Source organism: Pseudochaenichthys georgianus, chromosome 2 (assembly GCF_902827115.2).
Source record: "Pseudochaenichthys georgianus chromosome 2, fPseGeo1.2, whole genome shotgun sequence".
Taxonomy (NCBI): domain Eukaryota; kingdom Metazoa; phylum Chordata; class Actinopteri; order Perciformes; family Channichthyidae; genus Pseudochaenichthys; species Pseudochaenichthys georgianus.
In genome coordinates this window covers 2,609,276-2,625,228 of record NC_047504.1, presented here as the reverse complement: position 1 = coordinate 2,625,228, position 15,953 = coordinate 2,609,276, and the positions used below count along the sequence as shown (strand labels likewise).

Below are 15,953 nucleotides of genomic sequence, written 5' to 3'. Positions count from 1 at the left end.
CACAAGGCCTCGGAGAGTCTTCGCTGGACAGACGTTCCAGAAGCACTGGATGGATTATATTTCTGCCTCCACACTTCATTTGGGAAACTTAAGTGCTGCTCCCAGTTGCATCTTTTCTCACTTCCATCCTCTCTTAAATGTCTTGCCCATATGGAGGAGTGGGACGTCCAGGGGGGGCTAAAGGAGGCTGCTGGAGACTCCCACTAATCTGTTGGGAGTTTAATGACGGCAGGCCATGCTAGTGCTGGTGAAGCCCCTGGGGGGGGGGTTGACCCAAGTCAGGAGGGGGCTGGGCATGTGACCCACACCAGGATAAGAGCCCAACTGCGTGGGGGAGGGTATATGTGTGTGTGTACACCTATGTCTGGAGCTCAACGGCCAGTCACTTGAGGAATGCAGACTTTCTGATCTCAGCCGTGAAAACACGCCACAACTGAGCTTTGCAGTGGATGAAGGCCAGTTGTTCCCGTACGTACACACACACACACACACACACACACACACACACACACACACACACACACACACACACACACACACACACACACACACACACACACACACACACACACACACACACACACACCACACACACACACACACACACACACACACACACACACACACACACACACACCACACACACACACACACACACACACACACACACACACACACACACACACACACACACACCACACACACACACACACACACACACACACACACACACACACACACACACACACACACACACACACACACACACACACACACACACACACGTTGTTGTGTGTGTGAGAGCATAACAAGCGGCTCATTACCTTTGGTGTCATATCACCACAGAGCACATTTGTCTCCCGGTGCTGAGGCATTTAGTTCAATGCAAACCCTATTTGTGGTGATGTGTGAAAAAGCTATTTAACACACTCATTTGCATAAATGTGTGATATCTTTGGCTGGCTTTCATCATCCAATGCTGGAACGCTTTGGTCTGATTTCACTTCCATCCTCGTGATTCAAAGCACAACCGCAATTAATTAGCAAATCAATTGTTGCCCGAGGTCGAACACATCCAGGTCTATCTAACCGATGGGATGTCCACTTAACATGATTTGCGGGCATTATCTCCAAAGAAACATCGATGAACTGAGGTCCCTAATGCGCAACCAATACAAAGCTAAACTCAATCAGGAGGTATGGATGAGGGTCTCGCAGTCGAGACACAGATGATGTCGCATATGAAGCAGTGCTTTCGGGTAGGAAGTAGAGATCTGGGCAAAGGTTCATGGGAAGACACTTGCTGGTGGCCTGGTGACCGAGTTCTCTTTTCTCTGGCTTGGAAGTCTCTAATTAAAGTGACCTCGCTGACGTCCCATCTGCCACCATGGCACGGAGCCACCGGTTATTGGCTGTCATGTAAACATGCTAATCCACTGAAGAGCCAGGTACGAGTAAACACAATCATCCAGAGATGGCAAGAGTACACACATCCTTTACTCAAGTAGAAGTACAGATACTCGTGTTTGAAATACTCTGGTAAAATTAGAAGTACTGACAAAACTTCTTTACTCAAGTCAAAGTAAAGAGGCTTTGAAATGAACTTCAGTAAAAAGTACCCATAACCAGCAGCTGTTTTAAAGAGTACCTGACCTCCCTTTATATTAATAGAGCAATAATGTCATTGTTAGCTAATGAATGTTTCCATGGCAACATGACAACGTTTTCATTGGTCCCTCTTCTTTAGAGAAGACCAGGAAGTGATGGATACACGGATCGTGTTCAAATCAATAGGCACGCAATGACTCCAAAGCAGTGTTTCTCAAACTTTTCCATACCAAGGACCACTTAACCAATAAAAAAACACTTGCGGACCACCTAACTCCACAAATATCCAAAAACACATCGTTATTCTAGAATAGATTACAAATTACCTGAAAATGGTACAAACAAGTGGTAACGTGTGTGATGAAGGTGTTGACCTGGGCTATATCATGCAATTGAAAGTTAAACTTAAGCTCGCTCCATTGCGGAGATATTCCCGCGAGAGTGCGGAAAACTTAAATAGATTAATTTATTTCAAATGTGAAATGTTACCAAAATACTCACGGACCACTAGGGGGCGCTCACGGACCACCAGTGGTCCGCGGACCACACTTTGAGAAGCACTGCTCTAAAAAATAATGATCACGCCACCAAACACAGATTCAGACTAAAGGAACCAGCTGTTTGGAAAATGAGAGAAGTAGAAAGTACAGGTATCTGGGTTCAACATGTAAGAAGTAGGGGAGTAAAGTACTAATACCAGCAAAATGTACACACACACACACACACACACACACACACACACACACACACACACACACACACACACACACACACACACACACACACACACACACACACACACACACACACACACACACACACACACACACACACACACACACACACACACACACACACACACACACACACACACACACACACACACACACACACACACACACACACACACACACACACACACACACACACACACACACACACGTAATGTGCCGTAAATCTGCAGGCACCAGTCATCGTCTGCTGTTGTTGTTAGTCCAGCCGTAAGTCTCCCATATCCTTCCGCCACACACACACACACCCCTTTGACGACTTTGTCAAGTGAGACTGAAACCCTGTCAGTGTGTTGCTGGGTCCACCTGTGCGTTCCCTCAGGACTCACGGAAACATCGAAGACGGAGAACGAAAGCCATCCAGCATGATGACAATGAGCAACGCGACTACAATGAGAAGAGCTGAGTGAGGTAGAGAGGTTGGGAGAACGTCGGCGGCGGCTCGATAAGCTCTTTCTGAGGACATGATGGAATCTTTGTCTGTCTTGCCAGAAGCCACCCGGCATCCAATGAGAACCATCCATCTGGGCGACCCCTGCCATTGCCACAAATTCCCTGTCTCCTTTGGGGACCTGTACAGGACCCAATCAGGGATAAGCTTTCCCTTCTCAATAGAACTGCAGGTTACTCAAACTGCTGCTACAGTACATCGTAGCCCAGGAGGGAAAGCACGTCACATATAGTCCCTTTCCCTGGCAGAGTTCCGAGGAGATACTCGTGTCCAACCAGCAATCCAAGGAGACGTGGAAAGGTGCAGCAGGCTTTTTGTATAGGTACAGAATAGCTGGAGACAGCTTTATACATGTCTTATTGATGATGTAAATACCTACGACTGAAGTCATGATATACGAAATGGAACGTGCATCATCTCAAAAGGTCACAACCTGCATGGACTGCTGCTGCTGGCATTAGAAACAAAGGGAAATTGGGTGAAACAAACTGCACGTATAAGTTGTTTTCCAAAAAGGGTGTAAGGAGAATGAACATAAGTGAGAATCACCACTTAGTTAAACTCACTGGAACATTTTAAATACGAGATAAATCTCTGCGAAGGGCTCTTAAACGTTGTATTCATCCCTTGGCGGTGACTCTGCCCTCGCCTGCACTCCAGCACTGGGACCATTCAAACCTACAGGATTTTCCGCACCAACTTAATGAGAAGATAAGCAGTTCATGTGAAATCCTCTGGACTACTTTCTTTTCTTTTTTTTAAGTGAAGCACTGAATGCCTATCGCCTAATTAAGGCATCGACTCGGTTTCAACTCTGATCTGCCGCCCCTCCTCGTCACACTTCAGCGATTGTTTGAGCACTTAGGACCTTTCAAAAGATGCATCATCGTGTCTTTTGCTCAGGACAAGTGACTAAAAGAAAGTACTCTTATGAAAACAAGCCAGAACGCTGTATTGATTCTGTGCTGATTGCAGGAGATTGCTGCTAAAGGTCAATTACTTTTGGAGAATTGTTGTTTATTTGTCTGATCCATGTGTTATTAGGTCTATATCTTTTGTATTTCTTTATAAGAATGCGTGGGGAGTGAGCAGTGGGGAATATTATGACTTCTGTCTTGTTATGGCCATTATTATGACACCTTGCACATGTCCATTATATGGAGTGTAAAGATCCTCACAGGCGACTGGATCCTATTCCAGCATACATCGGTTAAGATGTTTCCATCTCTTTAAAGGAATGGTCCACTCATTAGATAATTAATCAAAACTTCAGTATTTAGTGAAACGTTATGTTTAAACCATACCCTGAAGAAATCAGCGATATTCCCCGGTAAATAATGATTTTATAGCTCTTTTTTATCAAGACCTGTATATTTCGTCTGGCCGCCGCCATGTTTGCCATTTTCAGTAGTCACGTGATGGTCGTGACGTCATCCATGCGTTCACTTTGTCAACACACGGAAACATGGTGGAGTATTTCAGTTCGGACTCGTCAGCAGAGGAACAAGTTTTGACCAATGTGAAGAGATTGGATGGGGGAATTCAGCCATACATATCAGTATGACAATACGACACCCTCTGTCCTTAGACCCTCACATCGTACAAGGAAAAACTTCCAGAGAAAACCCCCAGTTTAAAGGGAACATGGGAGAAACCTCAGGGAGAGCAACAGAGGAGGGATCCCTCTCCCAGGACGGACAGACGTGCAATAGATGCCGTGTGTAAATTGAAAAGATAATACATTTGCAACATAGGTAGTCCAGATGTTTGAAAATGCATGTGTGTATAATGGGAAGATGATATAAGATACTATATGTATGCATGTAGTACCACCCTTGCTAGCGATTCCCTCTCTAGTTTAGCATACTCAGCTTCGTTGTCCCTGGCCATAGAATCACGATTTTATGGGGCCGGAAAAACTGGGGGGAAATACACACTAGCCGGTACTACGCTATATGGAAAGGCCACCAAAAACTGTCCTGGCCTGGACGTTAAAACGGGGCTAGCCGCTGCAATGGAAATGCGCTATAACATACCTTATTCTTACTCCGAGCACTACTTCTGCTCCTCCGTCGCTTCACACTTGCAGAGGGCGATTTCTCAACTGGCCGAACTGGTGTCCTGGTCGGTGATGACACCAGAAAGACCGATGGTACTGCATCTCAATTGAGTAATGGTTGTTCTTTAAATCCCATGTTATGTTTGATCATACTCTCAGAGTAGTCGTCCGGAAATGTGAAATGTTCGCTGCATACATGAGCCTGTGAATCTCTCGGTTCGGGCCGGCCACATTTCGCTAGCCACTGCCTCCGAATGTACTTCTTATGCTTACCTTTTGGCAACAGATGGAACCGAGCATTCCGTGGATTGTTCCTATCCGAATTATGGCAATATTTCGCGATACAGTGAGGCATATTTGAAGAGAGAAACTACAGTAAATAACATGGAGATCAACGTGTCTTCGAAAACCAAACGCATGGATTACGTCACGTCGGGGAAATGGCGGCGCCCACAGTGTTGATGTTATTTCGGTATATAATCAGTTTAAAATCACTGATAATGTCATCGGATTAAAAAAAAAAAAAGAGAGACTGGCAGAGACTGGTCTGTTTTATCGGATGATAATTTTTTTAAAATGAGTGTCATGAGCATACCATTCCTTTAAAGATCTCCTGTCATGCTATTTTTAGGCATATATTATGGGTCTCAGATATATACAAATGATGTGTTTTGCTCGAATACTAAACAGATCAGCCATTCTAGCCATGCCTCATACACCTCTATTTCAGCCATGTTAGAGAAGGGCTGATTCTGGGTCCTTCGCCCGTTTTTTTAGAGATTTGGGTACGGAGGGAAAAAGAGAGGGTTTTGTTTTCTGACACTCTGCGAGTTCCCTGACACCAGGGACACACATTTATGTATGAAAGACATAAACAAGTGCATTTTGCATGATAGGAGACCTTTAAAAGGCGGACCGCAGGCGCTCAATAAGTCAAGCACACTCTCTGCTTTCAGGCTCTTTTACCTGGAGAATTGCTGCTGCAGTGAAACCATCTGCGCCTGTCCCAGCTCCGACTCCTCCGTCACTTCCCGGAGGCGCTTCTCGCTCTCCAGTCGCAGGCGTCGCTCTTCCTCTAGCTCGTGGATCAGCTTTTCTCGCTGTGGACACAGAATAAGAGCGTTGAGCTGGTGGCGTAAAAGGATCAACAGATCATCCCGAGTCATATATGTTCCTTAAGTGTAAGTCTGGCCATGACAGCTTTTAATGAGTTGCTGGGGTCAGAACATATCCAACATCCTGTCATTTCTCCTTAGCGGTGAAAGACAATAAAAGAATAAGCGCATGATGACATTTAAAGATCTCCTATCATGCTATTTTTAGGCATATATTATGCATCTCAGATATATACAAATATATACAAAAACATGTCTATGATGCATTTTGCTCAAAATACCAAACAGATCATGCATTTTAGACATCCCTCATATCCCTCTATGTCAGCCCTGTTAGAGAAGTGCTGATTCTGGGTCAGTAGCTAATGGCCTCGCCCCCTTTGGAGCACAGCAAGGCAAGTAGTGAGGTCTCCTCTCTGCTTGCAGGTACTCAGGTAAACGCTGCCGTGATTAAACGCCACATCATGTTCCAAACGACATCAAAGATTATTTCTGAAACAGTATCAAATGTTTCTTCTCTTGCGGTTTACCACAAGGTGAGTTCCTTTTTTTATTTCCTGCTTTTTAACACATATTCTCTCCAGTACAGGTTAGCTCTGAGTGTTAGCGATGCTTGCTAATGTAAACAAAGACCATATTACGTCCAAAACACGTCGCGCATTGTTTCCGATAGCAACGTGTCTGATTGGGCCGTGGGCGTAAAGCCAGCCCACATTTCTGATATTACGTCATATCGGCAGAACATCTGGATCCGCTCCATCGTACCACCGTTTTTAGAGATTTGGGTACGGAGGAAAAGAGAGAGGGTTTTGTTTTCTGACACTGTGTGAGTTCCCTGACACCGGAGACACACATTAATGTATAAAAGACATTAAAAAGTGCATTTTGCATGATAGGACACCTTTACATGTAAGTCCATGACGGCTTTTAATGAGGTTACTTTTGCTGTGGACAGAAAATATCCAACATCCTGTCAAAGCTTTAGCGGTGAGACATTTAAGCTAGGGAAGGGACTGAGCGGAAGGAGGAACCTATTGCGGTGAGCACGTTGCAACTTCCGGTTGTTGTTGTCATCTCCGGGTATCCCGTGTGCCTGTTCTGTTGCTGATAGCTTATTAACTTAAACTTAATCGATCGTTTTAAAACTCTTGATCACGGCAACTGCCTGACGTTGTAATCACACGTTACTACAGCTTAAGCACTCACAACTCTCCTTCTCTTAGCGACTGTAACTCCACAGTTGCCTACACTCTTTTCGGGTTTGCTAACGGTAGCTACTTTAGCTTGATAGCTAGCCATGGCTCTTTCCCCACCTTCTGGTGCTATTTCCTGCTCTTCCTGTCTCATGTTTGGTTACTTCCCGGCCTCCCTTACTGGTAAGGATACATGTGTTAAATGTAGTATAGTTGTTAGGTTGGAGGCGGGAATCATAGCCATAGAAGCCCGGCTCCGCATCTTAGAAAGTAACTCAGCTAAAGTAAAGCCCATGTTAGCATGTGCGGACCGGCAAAATGTAGCTCCTCTTAGCCGTCCCCCGGCAACTCCCGAGCAGCAGGGAGGCTGGGTGACTGTTCAGAAGGGGCATAACGCGAAACCCGCAGGTCCCCACCAACCCGTTCACGTATCTAACAGATATTCCCCACTCAGCGAGACACCCGCTGAGAAGCCAACTCTGGTTATTGGTAGCTCTATTATGAGACACGTGAATTTAGAGACCGAAGCCTCCACAGTCACATGCATTCCGGGGGCCAGAGCGGGCGACGTTGAGGCGCATCTTAAACTGCTGGCTAAAGATAAACGTAAATACAGTAGGATTGTTATTCACGTCGGTGGTAATGATGTTCGTTTACGCCAATCAGAATGCACAAAACTTAATGTGGAGTCGGTGTGTAGTTATGCTAAAACAATGTCGGACACCGTAATCTTCTCTGGTCCCCTCCCCAATCTGATCAATGATGACATGTATAGCCGCATGTCATCATTTCAGCGCTGGTTGTCTTGGTGGTGCCCAGCAAACAATGTGGGCTTCGTAAATAATTGGACAGCCTTCTGGGGAAAACCTGGTCTGATTAAGAGAGACGGCATTCACCCTACTTTGAAAGGTGCAGATCTCATTTCGGCAAACATTTCAGGGCTTTGTGGACGTAATCCATGACAAACTGGAGTTGAGACCAGGAGGCAGAGTCGCAGTCTTACACGCTTCTCTGCGCTCTCTCCTAGGCAGTCATCCATAGGAATCCCGAACCCAATAAAATACCCAATATTAGCGGTGTGTGTCTGCCCAAGGACAATTTAAGGTAAAACCTAATAGAGGTGTCATACATAATAACCTAATACAAGTAAATGTAACAACTACTACAGTGCAACAAAACAGGAAGATTAAATGTGGTCTCTTAAACATAAGATCTCTAGCATCTAAAGCAATATTGGTAAATGATTTAATATCAGATTATAATATTGATATATGCTGTCTCACTGAAACTTGGTTGAGACATGAAGAATATGTCAGCATAAATGAGGCCACTCCACCCAGCCATGTCAACACTCATATTGCTCGAGGCACGGGCCGAGGAGGTGGAGTTGCAGCAATCTTTGACTCAAGTTTACTTATCAATACTAAACCAAAATGTAATTATACCTCTTTTGAAAGCCTCGTTTTTAGTCTTACGCATCCGACCTGGAAAACTTTGCAGCCAATCTTATTTGTTACAGTGTATCGTGCACCAGGTCCTTATTCAGAATTCTTATCAGAATTCTCTGAGTTTTTATCAACTTTGGTTCTTAAAACAGACAAAGTAATTATCGTAGGTGACTTTAATATTCATGTTGACGATGATAAAAATAGCCTTACTGTTGCATTTAACTCTATATTAGATTCTGTTGGTTTCTGTCAGAGTGTAAATAAACCAACCCACTGTTATAATCACACTCTCGACCTTGTTCTGACTTATGGTATTGAAATTGAGCAACTATTAGTCGAACCGCATAATCCTGCTTTATCCGACCATTTCTTAGTAACTTTTGAAGTACTGTTACTAGACTACAAAGCATTAGTCAAAAGCTCTTGCAGCAGAAACCTATCTGTTAGTGCTATAGCCACATTTAAGGAAGAGATTCAACCAATACTTAACTCGATAGCATGTCTGCATGTAGGGGAGGAAACTTATACAAAATGTACACCACCCCAAATTGATCATGTTGTTGATAGTGCTATAGATGCGCTGCGAATAAAATTAGACTCTGTTGCTCCTTTGAAAAAGAAGAAAATAAAACAACATAGATTAGCTCCATGGCATAATGCCGAAACCCGCAAAATAAAGCAAAAGTCTAGACAACTTGAAAGGATATGGCGTTCCACTAAACTTGAAGAATCTCGTTTAATTTGGCATATTACTCTCAATGAATATAAGAAAGCACTGCGTAAAGCGAGAGCAGCCTACTACTCTTCATTAATAGATGAGAATAAGAATAATGCAAGATTTCTTTTCAGCACTGTAGCCAGGCTGACAGAGAGCCACAGCTCGATTGAGCCTTCTATTCCCATAGCACTCAGTAGTAATGATTTTATGTGCTTTTTTAACGATAAAATTGTTACTCTTAGAAACAAAATTAATGACCTCTTGCCTTTGACCAGTATAGTGTTATCAACAGCTCCCGGAATCGTAAGTTCTAATATTACACTAGATAGTAAACTAGAATGCTTTTCAGCCATTAACCTTGAACAATTACATTCAATGATTCTCTCTTCTAAACCATCCACGTGCATGTTAGACCCAATTCCAACTAAGCTGTTGAAGGAAGTTTTTCCATTAATTAGCACTTCTTTATTAAATATTATGAATATGTCTTTATTATCAGGCTATGTTCCACAATCATTCAAAGTAGCAGTGATACAACCGCTTCTTAAAAAGCACAACCTCGATCCAGAGGTTTTAGCCAACTATAGACCTATTTCTAATCTTCCGTTCCTCTCAAAAATTCTTGAGAAAGCGGTCGCAAAACAGTTGTGTGATTACTTAAAAAACAATGATTTATTTGAAGATTTTCAGTCTGGCTTTAGAACACATCATAGCACAGAGACAGCTCTGGTTAAAGTCACAAATGATATTCTAATAGCCTCAGACAAGGGACTTGTCTCTATTCTTGTTTTGCTCGATCTTAGTGCTGCATTTGATACTATCGACCATGATATCCTATTGCAAAGACTAGAGCACTTAGTTGGCATACAGGGAACTGCTTTAGGCTGGTTTAGGTCCTATCTATCTGAACGCTCTCAGTTTGTACGTGTTAACGATGAATCTTCCACGCAAACCAAAGTTAGCCATGGAGTGCCACAGGGCTCAGTGCTCGGACCTATTTTGTTCACATTATATATGCTTCCGTTAGGCAATATTATAAGGAATCATTCTGTAAACTTTCATTGTTATGCGGATGATACTCAACTATATTTATCAATCAAGCCTGATGAAATTAATCATCTAAATAAAATTCAAGACTGCCTTAAGGACTTAAAAACGTGGATGACCTTAAACTTTTTGATGTTAAACACGACCAAAACTGAAGTTATTGTACTTGGCCCGAAGAATCTACGAAACAAATTATCTAAAGACATACTAACTATGGATGGCATTAATTTGGCCTCCAGTGAGACTGTAAGGAATCTTGGTGTTATATTTGATCAGGATTTATCCTTTAACGCACACATAAAATCAATTTCAAGGACCGCCTACTTCCATCTACGTAACATTGCAAAAATCAGGCATATCTTGCCTCAAAACGATGCAGAGAAACTAGTCCATGCATTTGTTACTTCTAGGCTGGATTATTGTAACTCTCTATTATCAGGGAGTACTAAGAAGTCAATCAAGTCGCTTCAGCTGATTCAAAATGCTGCGGCTCGTGTACTAACCAGAGTTAGGAAAAGGGACCACATTACTCCTATTCTGGCTGCCTTACACTGGCTCCCTATAGAACACAGGATAGAATTTAAAATTCTTCTTCTCGCCTACAAAGCCCTTAATGGGCAGGCGCCATCTTACCTTAAAGAACTCATTATACCCTACTGTCCTACTAGGGCATTGCGTTCCAAGAATGCAGGGTTGTTGGTTGTTCCTAGAATCTTTAAAAGTACAATGGGAGCCAGAGCCTTTTCTTATCAAGCTCCACATTTGTGGAATCAGCTTCCAGTTTGTGTTCGGGCGGCAGACACCCTATCCGTTTTTAAGAGTGCGCTTAAGACCTTCCTTTTTGATAAAGCTTATAGTTAGGGCTGATTAGATTCAGCCCCTAGTTTTGCTGATATAGGCTTAGTTTGTCGGGGGACATCTTACTTCTTCCTTCTCTCTGTCTATACCCGTGTACACTCATGTTCCGATTAACCCAGCTTCCCCAAATGTCTTTCTTTTTGGTGTCTATATACGCTGGGATCCGGAGTCATGGATGATCCTGCGGTCCTGTGTCCTGGATCGCGAGCGCTGGATCTTGAGTCGTTGCTGTGGTCCTGGATCATAGGTCCTGGATGGATATCCTCGTGGATTCATCTTCCTATTATACACACATGCATTTCCAAACATTTGGACTACCTATGTTGCAAATGTATTATCTTTTCAATTTACACACGGCATCTATTGCACGTCTGTCCGTCCTGGGAGAGGGATCCCTCCTCTGTTGCTCTCCCTGAGGTTTCTCCCATTTTTCCCTTTAAACTGGGTTTTCTTTGGAAGTTTTTCCTTGTGCGATGTGAGGGTCTAAGGACAGAGGGTGTCGTATTGTCATACTGATATTCTGTACACACTGTGAAGACCACTGAGACAAATGTAACATTTGTGATATTGGGCTATATAAATAAACATTGATTGATTGATTGATTAAGCTAGCAGATTGGCATCACTTCCAGTTTGTTGTTACTTTGAAATGTCCTAATGAACCCCCTTTTCTCCTGTTGCTGTGACAGAAAGTTCACAGGAAACGTCAGCATACTCTGTAGAAACAGCCATGGATAGCCTTCAAACTGTGCTCCTCTCTGCATGCTTTATTTATTTAAAAATATTATGACTTTGTATCTATGCACAATTCAGAAGTTTTTACATTCTTTTGTAACCTCATTTATGACCTATAAGTGTACTTTTAATCTAGGTTTGGTTGAGAGTACCCCATCACCCTCATGAGGAGGTCTGTGGAGGTTTCTCTGGATTAGAAAGAAGAGTCCTCGACTTCAAAGACTGTGGCCCTGTGCTGGCACGCTCCCTCCTTCAGGAGAGCAACATTTGGCATTGAGAGGGACTTTTTTCAGTCACACACTTGCAGAGGAGCTTCGTCTCAAAGTCTCCGCACAAAGCCTGGCTTCTTCTACAGCTGACAATTATGGTTTTGCAATTGGCCCCATTCTTCTTGGCGGAAGAGTTAGGTGATCACCTGTCACCGTCTTGCCATAAAAATGCAAGTTAGTAAAATAACAGGAAATGAGTTTGAGGGGAAAGATAAGTGACTGGAAGAAAATGTGGAAAGTTGTATTTTCTTTTGCGAAGTTATTGCTGAGTAAGATATTTGAAATAGCTGTGCACTTAAAGGTGGGGTAGGTAATTCACTTCAGAAACACTTAGTTATATTCCATGGAATGCTCTTAACGTCCCGATAGCAATGAATACATTAAATGCTTTGACAATAAATACATTAAAACATTTCATCTGTGGAAGCCGTGGCGCTGTGAAAAGCACGACCAATCATCTGAGCCGGCTAAAATAACTGGATGGCCTACCTGCCTGTCAGCCTTCCATCTGTGCACTAACTTATCTCGTGCCCTCATTGGTCATGTGCACGTTCGTGTGTGTTGGAGGAGGGACTCTGTAAGGAAGTCTGAAGGAAGAGGCACATTTTTTCGGTTGTGTAATTTCAAATTCTAGCGCACTCGAGCTGGTTTCTCCATTCGTACCTACCCCACCTTTAATCTCATTTGTAAAGCTGGAAAAAAGTAAAATAAATTCTACAAAAAATGATTCAATCATTTGACTTTCATGCTGTACATTTAAGAATAGAATACAATAGAATAGAATATATCTTTATTGTCGTCATACAAAGTACAACAAAATATCTTTGGCAACTCTCACTGCAGTAAAAAATAGACACAAATAAGAGTGGTAAAAGCAGAGGTAGTAGCGATGACAGTGCAGCGAGATAACATTCAATGTCAATGTTCATATTTACACTTACAGTCTAAAAACTATATACATGTAGTGTATATCTAACTGTGTGTTCCTAAAGGGTTATAGTAACCAAAGGATGCAAGTCAAAGCCATACATATTTCTAAATAGTAGTGATTGGAGTCTTTGAGGAGAAGAGAGGAGTATCCTGTGTATGATGCCTAATTTATTCAGTATGGATACTGAATGTTAAGACTCCAGAGGTGCCCAGTACGTCGGGGCAATGCTGGTCGATCGCGAGTCATTCATAAAAAAAAAAAAAAAAATCAAGCTCTGTTAAAATAGACAAAACAGGTATTGGTCCCTCCTCCCTTGGCCTCCCTGCCACTTAATTCAGGAGTTTACTTGATTGACAGAAAAAGCGACCTATCGCTTTCCAGTCTGTTAACCCAGAATGCAAAGCGATACAAAATCAGTCAAGTGCCGGGAAAACTCAAATTAAGTTAGAGACAAACAACAAAATGAGTGCGGGTCGGGACCGAGCAACAAGCTAAAGACAGACCACTTCCACCCAGAATGGGAGATGTCACATTCAAAGGTTATTTACCTTATTTGTAAAGCAAGCGTCGCTCTGCCAAAGAAAGGTAACGTGGAGAGGCATTATCGGAGTGTTCACAAGGCATATGATATGACAGCGACTTCCCTCCGAGTAGCGAGTTGAGAAAGGTCATGTATTATTGCTACACAAACATTATCTCGCAGTCTCACGGGGCGTCCACACTACAGCTTCAAAAAAAGCTTGGAGCTGGGCGTGTCAGAAGCTTGGGGATTTTATTCAAGAAGCAACACGACCAACAACCAATCACATGAATCTCCCGCCCCCGACATACAAAGCCAAAACCCCCGGGGATTTTATTGGAGCAATATATATATAAACTCCCCAAACAGGCGAAAACCTACCAGTTTCACCCACTGTCTCTGCCACCTCCCTCCATGCCTGGTTCCTCCGGTTTGTATCCCGGTAGGTGAAGAGGGTCTGGTCATACAAAACCGGGTGATTTGCTACGGCGATAGTTAGTTTCTCCTCCGACTTTTTTTGAAATATAGAAATGAACGGCGGGATATCTCTCCCAGCTTAGACGCGGTTTAATTGGCTACGGCTTGAGCTGTCAGATTTTCCTAAAACGGGATTTGATTGGCTGGCGCTGGCTACGGACCGCTATGCTACCCACAATTCAGTTCGGCGAAAAAGCGAGGCAACGTGACGTCACCCCATTCAAAGTGAATGGGCAGAAGCGTTGAAGCGGCAACGCACGCCGCCGTGTGTAGGGGCCGTTAGTGTCGCCAACTCGTTTCTAACATGCAAAAAGACACACAAATGCGTTTATGGTCGGTGTATTTTCGACCTTTCCAATCCAGAGATCTCTCTCCCGTCTGTGTGCGAGGGGGCGGGGCAGTTTACACACACGCGGCTACATGCAGCAACACACACACGGAGGAGATGGCGGAGAGAAGCGCTCCAAGGTGTGGTTAAATGTTACCCGTCTCGATGTGGACAATGCTCCTTGCTAAGAGTGTTTAGCATGTGAGGGCGGTAACACGAGCAATGTGTCTAAACATTTAGTAAAAGTGCTCCACATCCAGACGGAGGAATGCACCGGGTTCCACTGTCTTTCTAGCAGCTCTGTAGCCCCATCCACGAGTAACGTTTCCACGTCAGGTGTTATGTATGCTAGCAGCACCACACGGAGTTAACACAATTATACAAACATGGGTTAATGATGAGGTAACAGAGTTACTCTTTATTTTGTTAAAGTTTCAGCTATTCTGTTTACAGTTCTGTCATCACATTATTTAATACGATTTGTTAAAACATTGTTGTTTCTTTTGATGTGAAATATTTTTTTTTTTTTTTGCAGGTCACCCTTGAAAAAGAGATCTTTTGATCTCAAGGGGCTTTCACCTGGTTAAATAAAGGCTACAAACAAACAATTTATTTTATTTAAATAAAAAGCAAAGTTAATTTTGTTCACAATTTGTTAAGTTAATTTAATAATATATGTATTTTTGAATCAAGTATTCATCTTTATTGTCTTCCTTGCTAGTTTCCACATGCCTAAAACAACCTCAAGCTAAATCTAAAAGTTGATGGCTAAATAAGAGCGTTTGAGAAATTGTGCAAGGCGTACAGTAATAGTCCGAATAGTCGATTCATCGTTTCATTAATCAATAGATTAATCGGTTATCAAAGGAGTCGTTTGTTGCAGCCCTATTATCCCATGTATAAATAAAACGTGTTATTCAGCAACCCTTGCAATTTGGGATTTTATTTTCGGTTGGTAGACCTCGGTGAGCTGGTCATTTCAAAAGTAGCTCACCAGCCAAAAAGGTGTGGGCACCCCTGCTCCACATCACCTCTGCGTATTAGGCACCACTCATGGCGTGTCTCTATTCAGTGTGAGGCTTCAGATGTGCTTTTTACACAAGCACTGTGGGGACATCTAGTGGTGAGAGGGAGTCAGGAACGCTGACTGGAAAATGGGTATATGGATTATGGACACAAAAATAGTGATGTTTGTCTTTCGGCTCAGCGTATCATAAACATCTGCAGCTATGATTTAAATCTACACCGTAAAAATCACACCGCAAAGAAAAATACTAAAACAACAGGAAAGCATGCTTGAAAATTACCAAACATTTTAGAAAATGTGACCACAGTGCCATGAATGCAACCAACGAATCATCTTTCATTACAGTATAGTGTTCCTCTGTCACAGAAGCAGATTGTA

The 15,953-nt window shown here is 43.0% G+C and overlaps 1 protein-coding gene across 2 annotated transcripts in view; it reads right to left on the bottom strand.

Moving 5' to 3' along the window:
• The window catches only part of LOC117457704 (nck-associated protein 5-like), a 159,140-nt gene that overhangs the window by 63,369 nt on the left and 79,818 nt on the right, over positions 1-15,953 (bottom strand). For both annotated transcript variants that reach the window (XM_034097914.1, XM_034097923.2), the window contains one exon: positions 5,876-6,009. In XM_034097914.1, the coding sequence (XP_033953805.1) occupies positions 5,876-6,009 (134 nt within the window). The remainder of the gene's footprint in view (positions 1-5,875; positions 6,010-15,953) is intronic.